The sequence below is a fragment of the Camellia sinensis genome, chromosome 8 (genome assembly GCF_055761805.1).
Source record: "Camellia sinensis isolate YWXY chromosome 8, ASM5576180v1, whole genome shotgun sequence".
NCBI classification, from domain to species: Eukaryota; Viridiplantae; Streptophyta; class Magnoliopsida; order Ericales; family Theaceae; genus Camellia; species Camellia sinensis.
Window position 1 is genome coordinate 151,682,679 of NC_138968.1, and position 20,378 is coordinate 151,703,056.

General features: G+C 37.0%; 2 protein-coding genes across 3 annotated transcripts; one reads left to right on the plus strand and one right to left on the minus strand.

Annotated features, from left to right (window-relative positions):
- Positions 1-1,179: 1,179 nt before the first annotated feature.
- Positions 1,180-9,965, plus strand: LOC114314283 (uncharacterized). Its single transcript, XM_028260760.2, has 3 exons — positions 1,180-2,265; positions 8,239-8,316; positions 8,464-9,965. The coding sequence occupies exons 1-3, from the start codon at positions 1,417-1,419 to the stop codon at positions 9,691-9,693; spliced, it is 2,157 nt and encodes a 718-aa protein (XP_028116561.1). The 5' UTR covers positions 1,180-1,416; the 3' UTR covers positions 9,694-9,965.
- Positions 9,966-11,250: 1,285 nt separating this feature from the next.
- On the minus strand, positions 11,251-19,158 carry LOC114314282 (protein ULTRAPETALA 1). Of its 2 annotated transcripts, XM_028260759.2 has the most exons (4): positions 18,534-19,158; positions 18,068-18,326; positions 15,575-15,899; positions 11,251-11,631 (listed from the first exon to the last, which is right to left on the minus strand). In XM_028260759.2, exons 2-4 carry the CDS (start codon positions 18,288-18,290, stop codon positions 11,457-11,459), a joined length of 723 nt encoding a protein of 240 aa, XP_028116560.1. In that variant the 5' UTR covers positions 18,291-18,326; positions 18,534-19,158; the 3' UTR covers positions 11,251-11,456. The 2 variants fall into 2 exon arrangements, with proteins under 2 accessions (XP_028116560.1, XP_082739950.1); XM_082883824.1 differs by lacking the exon at positions 18,534-19,158 and having other exon boundaries at positions 18,068-18,328.
- Between the last annotated feature and the right edge of the window lie 1,220 nt (positions 19,159-20,378).

The window sequence follows — 20,378 nt, forward strand, 5'->3', positions numbered from 1 at the left end:
AGTAAAATTTATATTTTTTTGAATAAAAAATAATTATAATATTAAAAAATACTAAAAATTTAAAAATATTAATTTTATATATTAATACTATGTATAGTATTACTAATTTCATGGTGTACAAATAAGCACTATTTATTCTATATCTCTAAAATTTTCTCATTTAATCCCACTGCATTTTAATCTCATCTATTTTATGGAGTCAAACAAATGTGACCTGAGAGAAATTGTGAGTCAAAATACTCAAAAGACAAAACAAAACAAAACAAGCATGGTATACTCAACTCGATTAATAAAAGGATAATTTTTTTTAAGGATCTTTAAGATCATCTCCAATGGTTACTCTCAAATCTGTTATCAAATTTGAATTTGTTGAAAAATAACTCATTTTCTTACTCCAATGGTTTCATTGAACATATATCAAATTCAGGATTTCATTTTCTTTCATCAAATTGAGGACCAATGTGTTTTTCATTATATCATAATTCACAACTGTTTGATTTTTACCACCGAATGTCCAACAGATGACCATCTCAAGGTAAAAATTTGTGAAAAAATTACACTGACCGATCGACCAGCCGAACATATGCCTGTCGATCGGTATTCTGATGATGTTTTAAAAACCTCAAATAAAACTTTTACTTAAATTTAGGCTTCATTTGGAAACATACTATTTTAGTAACTTTTTGATTTGTTGGCAAAAATATGGGGTAAAAAAAATTAGTATATTTGGAATGACTATTTGATTTTTTACAAAAAAATGCTCAAAAAGTAGAGAGAAAAAGAAATATTTACCTTTTTAATATAAGTTGTAAATTTTTTAATTTTTTAATAGTTTTTAAAATAAAACAGACATACCAAACGAGACCTGAACCAAAAAAAAAAAAAAAAAAAAAAAACCGAAAATTTGCTGCACTATTAGCCTGTGTTTGGCAAGTGAGTTTGCAGGCTTTTTTGGCTATTTTAGTCACAAAAAACAAAATATGCTATTTTAGTCATAACAAACAAAACATCACATCCAACGCATAATCATTACATTCTTCTCTCACAAAAAAACTCAAAAAAATCAAAAAGCCAAAAAATCTTTCCTAAACTAAATTTTTAAGCCCAAACTAAAATAACCAAAAAAATTAAAAAACTAACCCACGTCCCAAACGGAGGCTAAAGATGTTCGAAGCAAAACTATAACATCATAAGGGTTCTAGTGGGTACTAGATTTGTGGGCCCAGCAAAGTTTCTCATCTGAAATCTCTTTTGAGAAAAAGTTTTAAAACCCTAGCAGCCAAGCCAACTAGGGTTTAAGAAAGCCCTAAAACTCGCTCCCGATTTCTCTGCTTCTCTCACATATATATACTTTTGACTCAGTTCACTCCAAAACCATGAGGTTTGTCTTCAAAACCCTAATTTCATTGCTCCAAGATGGTGGGTTTTTTACGAGATCCCACCATTGAAGAAGAGGACCTCAATCAACAGCAACCTTTGAAGCTCGAGAACTCGGACGACCCACTTCCTCTTGACTTCTCTTTTTCCGAGCTTGACGATTTCTCTTTGTCCTTTGTCGATTCAATTCTTGATTTTGACTCTTTAATGGATTTGATTCAAGAAAATCCTGTTCTGGAAATGGATGATTCGAAGCCAGCAGACACAGAAAAGGTTGATTCAGTGAAGATGGATGATAAGGGGATGATGGATAAAGATGGGTCTTGTGGAGAAACGAATTTTGGAGATGGGTTTCAGAAATTGGGGGATTTGGGCTCTTCGATTGAGGAAGATATTGGGAAGGTTAGTTTGGATGGTTTGGTTGTTGCGGAGTCAGGTGTGATGAGTGATCAACCAGCGAGTGTTGGTGGGAATGGTGCGAAGAGCGTTGAAATAGTGGGTGTTGATGAGAATGGTGTAAAGAGTAGTGAAACATTGGGTATCATCAACGAAAGTGGCTGCAAGAGTGCTGAAATTGTCACTATAGACGGAGATGGCCCGAAGAGTGATGAAACAGAGAGTGATGGACATGAGAGTGGTAGCAGTGAAGATACAGATAGTTCGAGTTCATCGGCATCATCATCGTCTTCTTCTTCAAGTAGTGAAGAGGAAGATGATGAAGATGAGGACGAGGGGGAGGGGACTGAGGAACAGAAAAAAGAGGGAGAGATTGATATTGAAGAAGGTGAGATAAGGGATTCTGAGGTGGTGGCTTGGAGTGAGGATGAGGATGATGAAGAGGATGGCAGTGTTACGAAAGGGCCTATTAGATCCAAAAACGAGCTTGAGGTAATTGATGGGTCATTGTTAATTACTTTATTTGCTCTCCAATTGGTTAATGACTGATTAAAGCATTTCAGAGGCCATTTATCAATTTCATGCACATATCTGATTGTTGATTGTAAATATTAGTCTCGATATTGCTGAAAGTATGTAGCTAGGCACTCTGATACTCCTGAGATGGACTTGTTTTTGAGGACTACTGATTTTTTTTTGATTTAAGGAAGAAGCATGACTGTACCTTATAGGTTATACACAAGATGTTCAGAACTTCAGTAATATTTACAGAATCACACTCATGATTTTCAGAGTAAAGCTTCAAATGTTGGTTTAGTGGATAATGTGGGATTCAACTAAATCGAACTTCACTGCATCAGCAAATACAATATTTTATTATAAAAGTAAAACATTGAGAGGAATCTTAAATTGCATATATAATGCCTACTTCTGGATGCAAACTTGCAGTTGTTGTAACACATTTACCTATATAGTATGGAAAACAAAATATTGAGATGATTTTAAGTTCTAGCTGAAATTTAATGTTAAACAATATGCAAGAATTTTAGTTCTTTGATGGCATCATTTTGAGTGTTTGTGAGGTTCTTGATATTAGATATACAGACATATTTTATTTTTAACTGGTAAATATGCTTTAGAATTTCTATTTAGCACAAATGTTTTGCAGTTTCAGGGAGCATTGCAACTGATAACTGATAATTTATGTTGTATGAAATGTCCACTATAAGAACTGTTTACCATTCAGAAATAATTATATCTCTAGAAATGATCACATGTTTCAAAATGACAGCTTCAAGATGTAACAATTCTCAGCAAGAGGTATATATGTTATACATTTAAAAGCACTGTTTATTGTTCTGAATAACATATAATACACAAAAAGCATATAATACACACACATGCCTGCATTGATGAAATCTTGATGTCTGCCTACTCGTCGCGGTCTCTAGTCAGTTTTGCTGATTATTTTTAGAAATTTCCAACATCTATTTGCATTGTTGTATGTTTTCAGTTAATTTTGAATAATTAATGCTAAATCAATAGAAATATGTTTTATTGGTTTATGTATCAATTAGGAGGCGATTATGGAAAATAATTAGAGCTAATGGATAGGTGAAAACTGTGTGGAGGTGATTCTGCAGTGGTGTTATTGCTGTTAACATGTTAAATCACAAGATTATATATATATATATATATATATATATGTATGTGTGTGTGTGCGTGCACGCGCGCATTGTTGAAATGACCTTGTTGGCAAGAGGTTCCATTGTTTAGGAGGTCAGATGGCGTGGACATGACTTAACATTTGCTTAACTAAGGCAGGGTTCACATTAATGAAGATTTGTCAATGATAGCAGGCTGATCACGAGGGATCTTTTGATGTGAGATGAGTAATAGATGGCTATGATACCTGAACCCGGGCTTTAATATCGGGTGTTGGGGGTGTGTCCAAGTGTCAAACCTCCCTGGCCTGAATCTTAAATCGAAGATATATGGATATGTATTTAAAAGTTGGATATGGGTATACGGATACATCCTGAAATTTTAAATTTATTGTATGTTGTAACTTGTATTATATCCTTAATTTAGGGAGAAATGATGATTTCTGTCTGTGGCCATGTGAGAGACTTGATTTTTCTTTACTATTAATTGTGGGTTTCTTCTTCTTCAAATACTGAATAAAAGAGTCCATTCAACACTGGCGGATGGTGTGTGTATATTTTTTTAACTCATGGATGTGCTGTGTGCAGTTGTTTCTCAAGTCATTTGTTGGATTAGCCAATTACCTTTTTTTTAAAAAAAATTTAATTTATTTTTGTTGGTTGGTATTTTTTTCTTCTTCGGGTTCTTTTTTTTTTTTAATCTGTACCAACTGACATCCAAATTCTCTTCCCGTGCTATACTTTTTCACCATTACATGCATGACCAAAGCCAAGAAGTAATTCTAACTTCTCTAGCATCTTCTTATATCCTTGGTTGATCTCAAAGGTTCTCAACTCATCATAATACACAGAATCTGCCAACTTAAGATTTAGATTAATTGCACTCTAGATGTTCTTGTGACCATACTCCAGTTCCAACATGTCAAAAATATGTAAGAAATAATGTATAGAGAAAGAGAGAGAATAATTGTATGTATTATTATTGATTGATATATTGATTTCTATTACAATGATTCATGATTCCTATATATAGAAGAGGGTGAGTGTGTAGTAGGTAAGGAGTAGGTGAAGTGGAGGTGGTAGTGGTGTAGTGGGTTAGTTTTAGTGGAGTAGGTGAGGTGGTAGTGGTGTAGTGGGTTAGGTTTAGTGGAGTAGGTGAGGTGGTAGTGGTGTAGTGGGTTAGGTTTAGTGGAGTAGGTTTAAGTGGGTGAAGTAGGTGATAAATTTTAACAGCCCCCCGCAAACTCAAGGGGGATAGGAACTAGCCAACTTGAGTTTGGAGAGAGTTACAAAACAAGAAAATACATAAAAATAAAAGAGGATAGGTGACACTGTATGGTCGTGTCAGACCATTGGTGAAGACACTGGATGGTGGTGTCATAACATTGTAGAGGACACTGTATGGTGGTGTCATAATGGTGTAGAAGACACTGGATGGCGGTGTCAGACCGCTGTAGAAGACAGTTTATGGGGTCATGTCGGACCGTTGTAGAAGACAGTTTATGGGGTCATGTCGGACCGTTGTAGAAGACAGTTTATGGGGTCATGTCGGACCGTTGTAGCAGACAATGTGGTGACAGTTGTTGTGACAGTTTACGGAGTCTTGCTGGACCTTTGTAGAAACTAACCGGAATCAATGTCGGGACAGTTTACAGAGTCTTGTCGGACCCTTGTAGAAACTAATCGGAATCTATGTCGGGACAGTTTACAGAGTCTTGTCGGACCCTTGTAGAAACTAATCGGAATCTATGTCGGGACAGTTTACAGAGTCTTGTCGGACCCTTGTAGAAACTAACCGGAATCTATGTCGGGACAGTTTACAGAGTCTTGTCGGACCCATAAAGGAGCTAACCGGAATTAATGTCGGGACAGTTTATAGGGTCATGTCGGACCCATGAAGGAGCTAACCGGAATCAATGTCGGGACAGTTTACAGAGTCTTGTCGGACCCATGAAGGAGCTAACCGGAATCAATGTCGGGACAGTTTACAGAGTCTTGTCGGACCCTTAAAAAGTCGCACCCTCAAAAGGTGTGCCCAATTTTTCAAAAAAGGCGTGCCATCAAAAGGCGTGCCCAATCCATGAAAAGACGTGCTATCAAAAGTTGCGCCCTCAAAAGGCGCGCCCACTTCATCAAAAGTCGTGCCCGACAGAAAGCGTCGAGCCATCAAAAGGTGAGCCGGAGACGCGGCGAGGCACGTGAGCGACAGAGCGGCGTGTCGGCCGCGTCGTCAGTGTCAATATAAACCAATGCGGAGGCGGAGGAAACCAAACCAGACTGAAACCTCTGAACTTGTCATTCTGAAACAATCTGTAAATACTCTGTATCCAACCCTTCTCGGAAACACTCAGCAACCCAAAAAACATGGCCTCTTCTTCCCGTTCAGCTACCCAGAACATGGCCTCATCTTCCCGTGGTCTGCTCACTCTCTTTCCCGACCTCAACGAGTCAACAGGAGAGATAACAGGTGCGGTGGCCCGTGAACCTCAACCAAACACCTCTGGTTTTGCTCCGTTGAACTTTCCGATGCGGTCGGTGGAACAAAAAATGGCGGTGCAGTCGGATGTGGAGGCCAATCAGTATACCTTGAAGTCATGTGTGGAAACCATGACTGCGGTTACAAATTTGTCGAACCGGCTGCAGAGTAGGACAAATGAGGTGCAGCAGTTAAACGCCCAACTAGCTCTGCTCCAACGCATGTATAAGGATGCGCGAGCAGAGATAAGTGTGCTAAAGGCGGAAAACAAGGAGCTGAAGCGGAAGGCCAGTTTTATGTTCCGATTTGGAGGGCCGCCATATGCTGCAGTGGAGGAGCAGGGAGTAGTGATCATGCCCAGTGGAGTGGGAAACACGGAGGCAACACCGGCAAGGGCCGCCCAAGACGGTGGCAAGAAGAAAAGACCGGCAGAATAGGCGAGAAGAAAAATCCCACTGTTCCGATTTGTGTTGGTTGTGTTTTGTTTTGTTTTGTGTTTTTATTTTTATTTTTATTTTTATTTTTATTTTTATTTTTATTTTTTTTTTTATGGTGTAAAATGCTGATCGGGGTTGATCCCCGGCATGAAGAAATGACAAGTTTGTAAAATAATGTTGTTGTTGTTGTTTTTTTTTTTTTTTTTTGGAGTGTTTTGTTGAAAAAATAAAAATAAAATGAAAGAAAACAAGGGAGAAAGAAAATAGATAAAAAATATTTATAGATGGATTATATGAAAAACATCAGTGCGATTGTTTCAAAATAAAGTGGGGTATTTAAAAAAGAGGAAAAGTGACTTGGAAAAAATAAATAAAAATAAGTGATTTTTGAAATCAAATGGAGGAGACAGAGGGACAAACCCATGTGATAAAGTGGAGAGAGAGTCGGTGAGTGGGGTGCAAAAGGTGAAGGAGAAATGATGGATTGAAAATGGTTTGGGTCAAAAGTGGACACTGTTAGTGGGGAACATGAGTGCATTGATTATTTGATATAATAATAATAATAATAAAAATAAAAAGTTAGAACAGTTGGAGAGAATGAGTGGAGTATGGTAAGGGTTTCATCCAAAGCCAAAATTCCTGCAGCGAATCACTTCGCAAATCCTAGCATGAGCTTTTTCTCTTTCCAGGCTTATTCATGAATTTCCTGGTGATTTCAAGAGCCTCTGGTGGCATTGTGGCAGAGAACACCCCAACCTGGATTTTGGGTGGCAGCAACTGAGAACACCCCAACCTGGATTTTGGGTGGCAGCAACTGGAAAATATCATAGATCTGATTTTTAAAAACCTCGTGACAGCATTTCATCAGCTTCATCCAAGACAAACATTTTGATGTAAACAGGGCGAAGTGATTGTCTCCGCAACATGTCAAACACACGACCAGGAGTACCAACAACAACATGAACCCCACTGGAGAGAATGCGCTGATCTTCGCGCACACTAGTCCCTCCAACACAAGCATGAACCTTCACACTTTGCTGGGCAAGTTCAAGAGTGGGTGGAAGAACCAAAGCTTGGCACTCAACCAAGCTATAATCTAGCTGCTGCAGAATTCCAGAGCAGAATGTTGCAGTGTTTCCAGTTCCAGACTGTCTCGTCATATGAGGTGAAGAATTCTTCTCCATCAGCCTCACACATGACTACAGTTGCACAAATCTTTGTTGATTTTATCAGCGGAATAGGTTGAGGTCCGGCGGGCGGCTAAGGTGAGGTTGCCGCCCGCCGGGGAAGCGAAAATATTAGGTTTTAAACCAGCTCTGATACCATGAAAGAAATAATGTATAGAGAAAGAGAGAGAATAATTGTATGTATTATTATTGATTGATATATTGATTTCTATTACAATGATTCATGATTCCTATATATAGAAGAGGGTGAGTGTGTAGTAGGTAAGGAGTAGGTGAAGTGGAGGTGGTAGTGGTGTAGTGGGTTAGTTTTAGTGGAGTAGGTGAGGTGGTAGTGGTGTAGTGGGTTAGGTTTAGTGGAGTAGGTTTAAGTGGGTGAAGTAGGTGATAAATTTTAACAAAATATCTGTTGATTTGTCTCATCTATTAAGGCATGAGGCTTTGCTTGAGATAATTTAGGTTATGTAAATTCTGTTACTCGTGAAAATCAAAGAAAGTGCTCTTGCATGGCAAGTTGTTTTTTGTTGGATGTATAAATTACACGGGCATTAATAGATGTGTATGAACAACATTCTTTCTTTTTCCCAGATAAAGTGACAAGTAGAGGGGCCTCTGTATCAGTGGATATTAAAGGATCTATATGTGTGGTATTTTTGTTAATACATTTTGAGGCTATTAAATTGCTTTTTGTAATTATTTTTCAGGTTCTCCCTCCGGTTCCTCCAGTGAACGTGACCTTGCAACCACACCATCAGATCCTGCCAGTAGGGGTTATTTTATCGGTAAGCTCACAGAAACCATGTACCAAAGCCCAAACAGAACAGAACTTCCAATACTCACACACGCACACATTGGGTGCTAGAGGTCACCAGCTCCAAAACGTCATATTTAGCTGAATTACTTAAATGATTTTGTCTCCAATCATACAGATCGTTGGCACCCAAGTCATCGTGGAAGGTGTAGAGAAGCACAACCCTCTTAATGAGGGTTCCATCCTTTGGATAACAGAAAGCCGATCCCCGTTAGGGCTGGTGGATGAAATTTTTGGTCCTGTCAAGAACCCTTACTACATAATAAGATACAATTCAGAAAATGAAGTCCCTGCCGGAGTTGAACAAGGCACTTCAATCTCATTTGTACGGGAATTTGCCCAACATGTCCTCAATGACAGCAGTCTTTACAAGAAAGGGTATGATGCATCCGGTGAAAATGATGAAGAGCTATCAGAAGAAGCTGAGTTTTCAGATGATGAAAAGGAGGCTGAATACAAGAGAATGCTAAAGATGACGAAGAGAGGCTCAAATGACCCTAAAGTTGGGAATAATAGGAAAAAGGATAGGAAGAAGTTTAAAAATCATGGCGGGACATGGCAGAAAAGTCGGCCTTCAACCCCACAAACACAAGAGGGGGTTTGCCAGCCACCAACCAACCAAAACAAGCGTTGTGCCCCACGTCCTGCAGCATCACTGGATAATGGTAGTTGCTCATACTCTTTTGGCACAGGCCAACAAGGTTTTTCTAGTAGCCCCAGCTTGGTTCCACCATTTCCACAACTGGTTCAGGCCCCGGGTTTTATTCCGACTTCCAGTGGAGTTTGGACAAATGGAATGATGCCATGTGAGCAGCAGCAGCAGAACATGGTTTTTCATAATGGAGTTCCAACAAATGGTATGCCGTGGATGCAACAGAATCAGTTTCAGCAATCCTATCAGATGCCTTTGCCGAACAGAATGCCATTTCAGCAGCAAATGCAGTTTGTTCCGAGCCAGAGTTTACCTCCTAATATGGTTTTCCCTGCTGCACAACCAAACTTCTGTGCAGGACCTGCATTTGCACCTTGGCCTGGGAGTTTGGGTCAAAGTGGTGGCTTCAACCAACCATCTGGGATGGGCTTGCAGTGCCAACAAGCTCCCATATCCAGGAATGTGGGAGAACAACCACGTCAACCTTCCATGTCCATAAATGTGGGAGAACAACAGCGTCAGGCTCCTATGTCCATGAATGTGGGACAACCTCGTCCTCTTATCCCAGGTAACATTGAAGTTTCTCAGCCTCAACAATTTAATCAAGGCGTGCATCGTGGTCGTGGCAGTAAACCTTATCACCACAGAGGCGGTGGTCGCTTTGGAAGTGGGAGAGGCCGGAACCAATCAAAGTGATTGTTTTGGAGGTGACAGAGGCCGGCAGGAATCGTAGTGAATTACGGGGTTATACCGTGCTTTGCTTACTCCTTTTCTTAATGAATTTACTCTCTCTCTCTCTCTCTCTCTTCTTCTTTTTCTTTTCTTTTCTTTTCTTTTCTTTTCTTTTCTTTTTTGTTTTTTGGAATGGAATTGTGGATAAATTTACAATACTCTGAAAGGAGGTGTAAGAATTTTGAAATTTTGGTTTACTTACATTATCTTCTCCTGGCAGGAGCTTTGTGCATTAAGTTGTTGGTTTAATATTTATCACGCTTTAAAAAAAATAATAAAAAATAAATATTTTTTTGCGCATCTTCTATTTAATACCTCAGTGTGTGTGTTTAAATAAAATGTGGGGTAGATTTGAGTCGTTTATTTGATGAAAGTAGTGGGAAATTTTTTTTCGAAGTTTTGAAAATATAGGAGAATTTTGTTACTATGTTGCTCACTGTTTGTATTTGTTGCTGCAATAACTGATTTTCGAAAGCAATTTTAGATGGGAGTAAAAAAAAACTTTGAGAGCTTTGCCTGAGACTAAAAAAGGCATGGCACATCCGGAGGATAAAATGGGAACTCACAGAGTGGGATATCTGATTCATCAAATGGGATTATTTTAGTTCAATTTCACCCCTCCTCATCCATGAATCAAACAAGGCGCTAGGTGTTGCGGAAGAATTTTATTCTTCTTCCTACTTGTTTCTTGTACCATTTTCCTTTTTCAAGTGAGGGAAGTGCACATACACTATATATTATCAATTAGGGTTCATGATTTATTACATTTTACTATCCAATCGTTTAATGTCTTCATTTAATCTCCTAAATATACAATCTGTTACACTTTAATCTCCAACTTAAACATCATTCAAAGTCAATAATGAGGAGAGATTTTTTGAATGACATTTGAATTGTCACAATTATAATGAGGCAGCTTCAATTTGCTTTTGCATGCCTATCTTTTTCTTGGTTCACACCATTTGTGTCAATTGATCATGAACTACCATACAAAAATTAAATATTCATATATCAACTATTGAATAGAAATTGTTCAAATATCAAGTACCAACCTAAGTTTTCATTCAGTAGTGATATCCGAATAATCAATTTTTATTCAATAATTGTTATCCTAATGATCAAATGATGTGAACTAAAAAGTTTTGTAGTGTGTAAATAGAAGCTAAAATGTAGGGCTCCACAACCATTCAATGCCAGTGCTTGAAAAGGATTCAACCAATTGGGACCCAAGTTTGTCATCTGATTAGCATTTTACATTTATCACTTGTATGATTTATAGTATATCACTACCCACCCTCTATTTCCAAATATTCCATCCCATCAAAGCATAGAGCTTTGGACAATATGTCCATCTCTGCTTAGTTGTACAAACCCCACTATAATGCAAGAATGCAAAATTTGTCTCCGATGATAGGTTCAAGCTAAGCTATTTGAACTTCAAAATTGGTGCCATCTTCACAAAAACAAAAACAAAAACAAAAACAAAAACAAAACTGGAAACAGCTCATTCTAAGCACTGAATTTTAATAAAGAGAATAATAAATTACTGAATTTTGCTAGTTCTAAACCAGTCAACTGTGAATTCAAGTACAATTTTAGAGAGCTTCAGTGAAGCATTCTGTAATTGTTGAATGGGGCTTTAAATTGAAGTAACAATTGGAAGAAGGAAGAACCCACCCAAAATAGAAGGAGCATTTGGACTAAAAAACACTGTTTTGGAGACTCTTTTAAGTTTTCGCATTCCTAGTGAAGTCAATGCAAGTCTGGCAGTTGCAATCTGAAAAACGACAGATCTCACATCCAAAACACACGCATGAGGTGCAACCTCTGCATGTTGGAGATCGGGCACAGCCCCTATACACCCTGCGACTAGCTCGTTCCTCATCATCATCACAATTTGATCTGTAAAACACGAAGCAATTAACCATGTGAACCCATAATTTAAACTATGAACACATGTAAATAATAATATGCTAGCATTAGGATGGTTAAATAAGTAGTAATGCACATATATTAGACAGGTTTTTTGTTATTTGAACTTCCATATGTGTTTACAGTACTGGTGAGATTGCACAGTAACTTCAGGAAGAATTTAATACAATTGTTTCTATGATGAAGCTTTAATATTGAATTATATATGTTGGTAAATTGTGTTTTGACTCAATAACCGCAAAAAAATTGCAATAAAAGAACTTGTGAACACACAGGTGCTTCTTGCTTTTGTGGAGTAGCTAAAATAGGTTACTTCAGAAAAGTCTGTGATACATAGGTCTCTCTTCTTTTACGTTTTGATTTTTATGCTAGAAAATTGAAGTGGGAACTGAGAAATTCCCAGAATTTATCAGAATAATGGGGGTTTCAGTTGCCCATATTTTTCAGGATTTAAAAAATCTCATCAGTCCAAAGAATTAGATTTAACTCCTATGCGACCTGAACTTTCAATCTCTTGGGATTTTCATTGATTGAGAGTTCAAATTCTCCACATTCTGAAACTTGCAGGAGTTTCAACTCCTAGGAAATGAACGATCCTTACAGATATTTTCAATTCAATCATTTTCAGTTAAAAATGTTCATAGACTTGAGAACACAGATCATTCTAGTTTCCATAACAAGATATTCTTCCTTGCACCAATCACTTTAATACTGAAAGTCTGTTAAAAGTGACATAAGTAAATTGCAGTTAAAAACAATATTCAACTATTTTATTGGCTTCAGTAGCCAGCCAGGTGAGCAGACATTAGCAGGTCATCAAGTAGATGAATATAAATTGTGTAGCCTATGGAGCAGCCGATAAGATTGCCAAGGAAAGTTATTATGTTTACGATCAGAGAATTTGGCAGCTTGATCTATAAAACAATTTGAAGGTCCTAAAAGATCATTATTAAGGCAGACATCCACTTGGTCTCTTTCCCTAGACGTTTCATAAGTTAAGATTCATTTTCATGTACTTGTATAAGTACAGACCTACAGAAGAACATGTCAACTCTTGGCATATGAATGATTCACAATAGTAACCACAGTTATTCTGACAAGAATCGGGAAACATCTATATGTGCAACATTACACCATACTTCATTTTTGATTGCTTTATCATAAAGGAAACAACCGTCACACGATACTTTACAACCCTTCTTAAATCACTAGCTGATATGTTCTCAGCGATTTGCATCACAAAAACTAAACATTTTCTGCATATTCTATACCATGTCTTTGTCATGAAAAATATAATAGTTATACCATACCACCAAAGATCCAAAAGCTAACCAAACCAAACTAAGCCTGGTGTCCCAACAGCCGAGGTCATATCATTTTTCACCATTCTGCTCTGCTCAATGATCATATCTCTGTATTCATAATCACCTTATCTCTCTAGATGTGAGTTCATCATTAGTATCATTCTCCCCAAAGCCAAAAAGGTGAGTTTTTACCAGCCTGAGTGTTTTGTCACACTGCACTACTTAGTCACATGGTGGCACTACTGCCTCTGACATCACCCAATAGATTCCAAAGTTAAACATTATTCAAGATAGGATCATGCCAGCCAACTGATATTTTAGACAACAGAAATGATACATGAGAGGCATGTCAGTATCTAAACTCTAAAGTCACTTGAGCAGTTGCCAAGCTCCAATAAGTCCTAATATTTCAATGTCTTTACAACCAATCAAACTAAGCTTACTTTCCATATTTAAATTCCTTCAGCTCATGACACACTTAAACAAGCTTCATGTATTTAAAAAGATAAGTCAGCATCAACTAGTACATATATATAGATACTTTGTCATGCCAATAATATCAATCCAACTACGCTGTCTTTCATAATTAAAAATCTGACAAACACTTAAAACAACTTTCATGTACCTGAAGATAAAACAACATCTACTTTAATATTTCTATGCTTAGTCTTGTCAAAATATCAATCTCTCATTGAGTGGATAACAAAAGGCACAAAAAATTCTTTACTTATATGGTAAAACAAGGAAATTGAAATATATGAAATATCAAAAGGTTCATTTATTCCAATAAAAATTGAAAAATCATATGAGTTGTGGTTATGTTGTAATTATGACTAAGAAAGGTTATAAACTTGCATCATAATTTAAGTTGTTAGGCAATTGTTGAAATCACTAGGAGGAAAGAATTCAAGAAACACATTCACGGAGATACTGGAAAGACATTTCCCTCGCATGCCAAAAAACCCTTTACCATCACTTTTCCCCAGTAGGCCAAGAGGTGAAAGTGTTCATGCCTAAGAAGGGCCCAACACCAGGTCAAAGATGAAATCTCAATGTTACTAACACGGTTTGCATTATGTGCTGTTGCCAAGATATCTGAAGGGTTCAATCCATGACGTACATTTCCTTGAAAATTCAAGGAAATCAACAATGCTACTAAATTTTCAAATTATCTAGACAGTACTAAATATCGGCTTTGGTGGTTTCCACAAATATAGATACATTATAATTGATAAGTGATATTTCTAAAGAGTCAAATAAATGTAAATATCCAAGTACTAAGACCATTCTAAAATTAGAATGAAATGACTATTTCCAAATACTGCAAGCTCATCAGAGCTGGGTAAATGAAAAGGCTAAAATTATGTTACTAAGGCATATATAAGCTGTAAGAAGCATATCTTTAGAGAATCAGGCATCTCATCAACAACATAAGTTGCCTCAATAATTCAAGCTGCGTACAGCACAAAAAATTAAAGGCATGTCAGGTTGGTGTACTAGAGTCATCAATCTTTGCATACAGCTAGGCAGGATGATAAGTTATAATGTCAATGGACAATCACAATAATAAAGCCCTGTTTTTTAGGAGAATAACCATATGAAATGGGAATGTTTAATGAGTCAGGCACATTCTGATTGCTCAACAACAACAAATCAATCTGTTGTACCAATGTGAGGATTATTACGCAATTCAACAGTCCAATACCAGTCAAGTAATCTTAGGCTGAAAGAGTGTACATGTTGATCATACATTTTATTTTATCTATAAAATGCCATGGTGAAGCACACAAATTTAATAATTCACCTTGCCACTCACAAGAAAAAGAATCATTTTTGTTATTATTTTCATTTTAATGATAAGCTAGCCTATAGAAACCTCACAAATCATCAACATCTACCACCCATAAATCTTAATAAACAAAAATAAGTTCATCAATGAAACTACTTTATAAGTATACCTTGAGGCTTGAACTAAGAAACTTGAGACCACATAGTCTGGTATATTGATGGTTGTTACCTCAAAAAATCACAATAAAGAAAAAAGGAAAAAAATATAAAAGAAGAACACTACAAGGCCCCGTATTCACAGCGCCATCTTGACTAAACTGCAAATGTTGAATCCTCAACAATCAATTTGTTAAAAGAACAGCTACAAGCAACATGAGAAGTGAATATAGCAACTTGCTAAAAATAGTATGAATCTGTGATAGACCAGTGTGAGGAAGAACTAATTCATTCTTTGTATCCATACAAAGGATATGCAATTATGATAGTTGTTTTCTGCACTCTTAACGGAAGCCATGCCCGCATCAAAGGTCTATTGAGGATGGAAGTATAGCAATGGAAGACCATATATCATGGATACAACTCTCTATATAATAACACCAAAAGCTTTCTACACTTCATATTGACACCAACAAATATAGGCAGTCAACATCCTCATCAATATCTACCAAAGTTCAATTTGTAGGATGGAAAACAAACTTTGGTAGCACGTTCAAAAATTCTTAAAAGGCCTTCCGTGCCAAAGACAAAAAGGTATTCAACATGCACCTCTAAGAATATTTAAGCATGCATTCATTCAGATAAGCAAGTACAAGGCTACGTACTTGTCATATGGCATATCATCGCATGTCCAATTCACATCTGCCAGGGCATCATGATAAATCCTGCACTCCTCTTTGTTGCGGAGACGAAACCTGCGCTCTCTGCCACACCTACTGCAGCGAACAAACTCATCACGATGACAAACTCGCCCATTATGTGATCTGTGAGATCCATTGGCACCTTTGGATGCTTGATTGTAATATTTAAGCAGTGGTGTCTTAAACAAAGGAACCTTCTCCCCACTAAGAATGACCCAAACATTATTCTTCCATTTCCTAGCTGTTTCTCGTCCAGAATGCTTCTCAAATGCAGCAGGGGTCATCTTGTCTAATCAATCATTAAAAAGAAAATCAAACACACACGAAAACGAAAACATTGCAAATAAACAAACTAATAAGTAAGCTTAAAGGTAACATATTAAATAAATAAGAGAAAACAATTAAATAACAAAACTAATAGACCACAAAGAAAACAATGGATTCAAAACCCCCATGTAATCCTATGCTTCTATTGTTCAATAACCACATGTGACTAACACCTAAGAACGACAGACATCAACACATGACACTGATTTTCAAAAAACTAGAATATGGACACAACAAGGATATGGGGATACATTCAAAAAATTATAATTTTAATATATCTTATTTATTATTCATATGAACATAAATTTAGGACATAAAAATGAGAGGGCTCAAAGCATATATGAGTGTATATTTGTTTTTGCTTTTTTTTTTTCTTTCTAATTTTTCCCTACCTGTTTTCATATATTTTAATTTAACCATTAGTCAATTTTCTAAAATTATATTAAAAAAAGGGTGTCATGAGGAGTGTCTAGCACAAGACGTGTTTGTGAAGTGTCCCCAATATGTTCTACAATAAAATATTAAGTAAAAAAACTGACGTGCCACATGGCATGTTGGACAAGTGTAACGGCACCATGTCGGTGTCCAAAACATGTCGGACACAGGCACAGCACCTATCTTGTTGTGCTTGTGCTTCTTTTGCCAACACTAAATGCTAACTTCGTCATGAATGCTTAAAGAGAAATAAATCGCATAACAAAGCATCAAGTCTAGGGATATCAATTTTTTCCTACCCCACTCTACCCCTACATCCCTCGCCCCACCCATGCAAGTTTTTCCCGCCTTCAGGAAGCGGGGAGGAGTGGGGTTTTCCTCCCCCGCCCCCCACTCTGATTACATTTATTAAATATATAAATAATATATAATTTTAAATATAATAAGACTTAAATACTAAAATGTTACACTATTTTCACTTCTTTATTTTTTATCTTACATCTTTGTACTCATTTCACTTATAAATCATTATACATAATATACTGTGTCATTTTTCATTTTTTTTAGTACCGCCATTCTTAATGTTACAAAATTAACCCACCCCACCTCCCCAATTTGCCACACTCCCAATATGGTACAAGATTGGGGTAGGGGCACTGCAAACCCGTCCCCGCCCCGTTCCGTTGTCAAACCTAGTTGAGGCCAATGTTTTCTAACTAAAGCAATGGATACCACCAGAAAATAACCGGAGAGCATACACTAGTATCAGCTAAAAGAATTTTTTTTTTCATAGGTAAAACAAGGATGTTCAAACTTGAGCCTCTTTATCGTGAAGAACAAAATGCTTTGTTTAAAAAGTGTCCCAACACAACACTGAAGGCTCACATTTGAGAAATTGGAAAGACCATCACGGGGCTAATTCATTATTTCACTACTCCACTACAACTTTCCAACCATCCACCGGCCACCAGGTAACTTTCTGATTATTACATTTTGCAAACTTGTCTGAATCGAAATCATCGCATCCTAATTAATAAGTATGAGAGGAAATGCTCCCCCTTGTTGTGTAACCCAAGTACACAGTTTGATCCCCAGCAAATGATTCTCAATTGTATGAATCATCAATCATGAATTAGCTGTCAGTCAACAACACTAATGATGCCGTATCATTGTAGGCAAGAAGAACATGTCATAGTGGAAACCAATGTAGAAAAACAAAACATGCTTTTATGATTAATACAAAGACTAGACTTATTCAAACAGGAAGAACAGAACTCTAGTACTAAAAGTCAAAACATTAGGCACCGAAGCCGACAAATGATTGAATTGCGCCAAACATAGTTTTCATCATTGTACATAAGAGCCACTCTGAAAAGAATCACCAAATCAAGAAAAACGCCATGGTTTAACTCAAACAACAACATCAAAAGCAAGAGATGTATAGCTGCACCATTTTGTTGAATGTTATTAAAGAAAACTGGTTCACATAGACAAATCAACATACACTTGACGTGTGTGAAAGAAAAATGGAAGTAAATCTCCAAATGCGATTCAAAGTCATGAATAAAGGAATCACATTCGATCGTAAAGCAGACTAGACAATACAGAGTGGCGAAGTATCAACTTCAAAACCAGTCTATACATATATATATAAATGATGAGAACTACATGCATCGAAGAGAGAGAGAGAGAGACCTTCCTGACAACCAGGGGTGCATTCGCAGGTGATTTCGAGATCGCCAGTGACGAAAACCCTAAGCCTCCCAACAGCATCACCATACCTATGGCTGGTACAACCACACGTCACCTCCACGTAATCATCTCCTCTCTTCAACCCACTTATCTCTCTCACCTCCTCTTCACTGAACACCACAACATCCACAGCCGCACCGCTCTCTCTCTCTACACCATTCTCCATTGTCTCTCTCTCTCTCTCTCTCCCTCTCTCTAAAACCTGTTATCGCAACCCAAAAATAAGAAAAAAAACCAACAAAAGTCTCAGATAGAAATCGAACCAAAACTCGGTATAAAAAAGAAAAAAACGAAGAAAATCAAATACGCGAAATGGGTATGCAGAGACTCGAGTGATACAATATGAGGATATCTATCAATATATATAGGTCTATAAATGAAAGGTTTAGAGAGAGAGAGAGAGAGAGACCCAGAAAAGCAGAAAAGAGAGGGAGGGAAATATCCTCAACAAGCACGCATCTCCCAAGGCTGAGCCCGAGAGATCTGGTGGAGAAAACGTTGAAAAGATGGAGCTGTAGAGAGAGAAAGTGTTAGAGAGAGAGAGATGTTTTGGTTTTGGTTCGGTGATGGGTGTTGAATGAATGAGCTGGCTAAGAGGGGGCGGAAACAAAAAAATGTCGAGAAGGGGAGGGGTTGAGAGAGAGATAGAGAGAGAGAGAGAGAGATAGGAGCTCTTATTTTTTTAGTGGAAGGGAGGTAGCTAGGGCTACCTGCATGACATGACATGAGGAAAGAGTGACCCAATTATTATTGTATTAGGTTATTTTAAAAAGTTAATTTTTATTTTTTTTAAAAAAAATATGTAAAAAATGTTGAGAAATAATATAATTTAAAATAAATTAAAAAGTTAAAAATTAACTTTTAGACATGCTTCTGCATTGGTTAATTATATTTATTGTATTATATTATGATAGATACAAATTTGTTATTATATATATATATATATATAAATTGATGTGGTTGGCTTTATTGATATTTTTTCGTTTGTGGGTTTTATGGGAAAAATCCCTCTCATGGGAAGAGGACGAGGTTTTCGAAAACCATCCATTCTCTCTCTATTTCTTTTACCAAGTACTTTTACAGGTTGTACTACTATCCCCTTTTCATCAACTTTTTTTTTTTTTTTTTTTACTGTTTGCAGTGTTGTCTGTGTGTGTCCCCAGGTGTGGAGCACTTATAAATATTTGACAATGTCGCAAATGCATTTTTGTGTATGCATTTGAAACGTTGTTAATTTGTCGTAATAGAAATGTACAGAGGCAGAGACGAGGTGTTGGGGAACCGGGTTAGAGACAATGGTGATGATGAAGCACAAAGCAAAGCATCATTGTTGATAATAATGTTGTGCTGGCTTTTCTAGTTCTGTCTTGCAATTGCTGTAAATTGCGACAATCAGTCAATCAAAACTTGCATATTTATTCCAACTTTTTTATATTTTAAATTGGTGCACAAATAGAAATCAACTTTCTGGACAGATTTCATTATTAGTCCTTGTTATTTTAATTACAACATATCTATCCATTTTCAATTTCAATTGTATTATTAATATAAAAGATTCACGATTTGTCGTGTTTCATTTTGTGAAATTACTCTGTGAATTTAATTTTACTATTTTTAATTTTGAGTTAATTTGGGGTGGGCTGGCTATGGTGGACTTTTCATAGAAGTGAGATGGAGACTGGTGGTTTCATTGGCCAAGCACACACCCTCCTCCACCACATCATTAAGGAGAAAGGATACAAAGAGGTCTAAAATATTGAGACAAACTCAGCTAAATGCAATTAAGTTTGATCTTTCTTGAGAGACCTGAAGTGGAGGACCACCCTCTCTCAGGAAAATTGACTGAAAATTGCAGATGTAACTCCTAATAAAAGCAATTTAACTGAAGCACTCAATATATTCTTTGGATGGACAATCAATATTATGCACTCAATTTTAAAAACAAGACCTAGTGAAATAAGTCAAAATTTTGCGGCACGTGAATCTTAAGACATGATAATAAAAAGATTTGAGAACAGAAAAATCTCAAGACAGTAAAAACTTCTCTCCAACCGAAATTAGGCCGACTAACATGCCCAGCTGTAGTGTGGCTTTTTTGAGCCATCACTTCAATAAAAAGAGTAATGGTGTTTGTTGCAGCATGGAGATGGATGGCATTCATTTTGAGTGGCCCTTTCATGTGTTGTCTTAGCTATCTTTATGGATAACCATGCCACACCACCCCCACCCTGTTTCCTCATTTTGTTTTCTCACT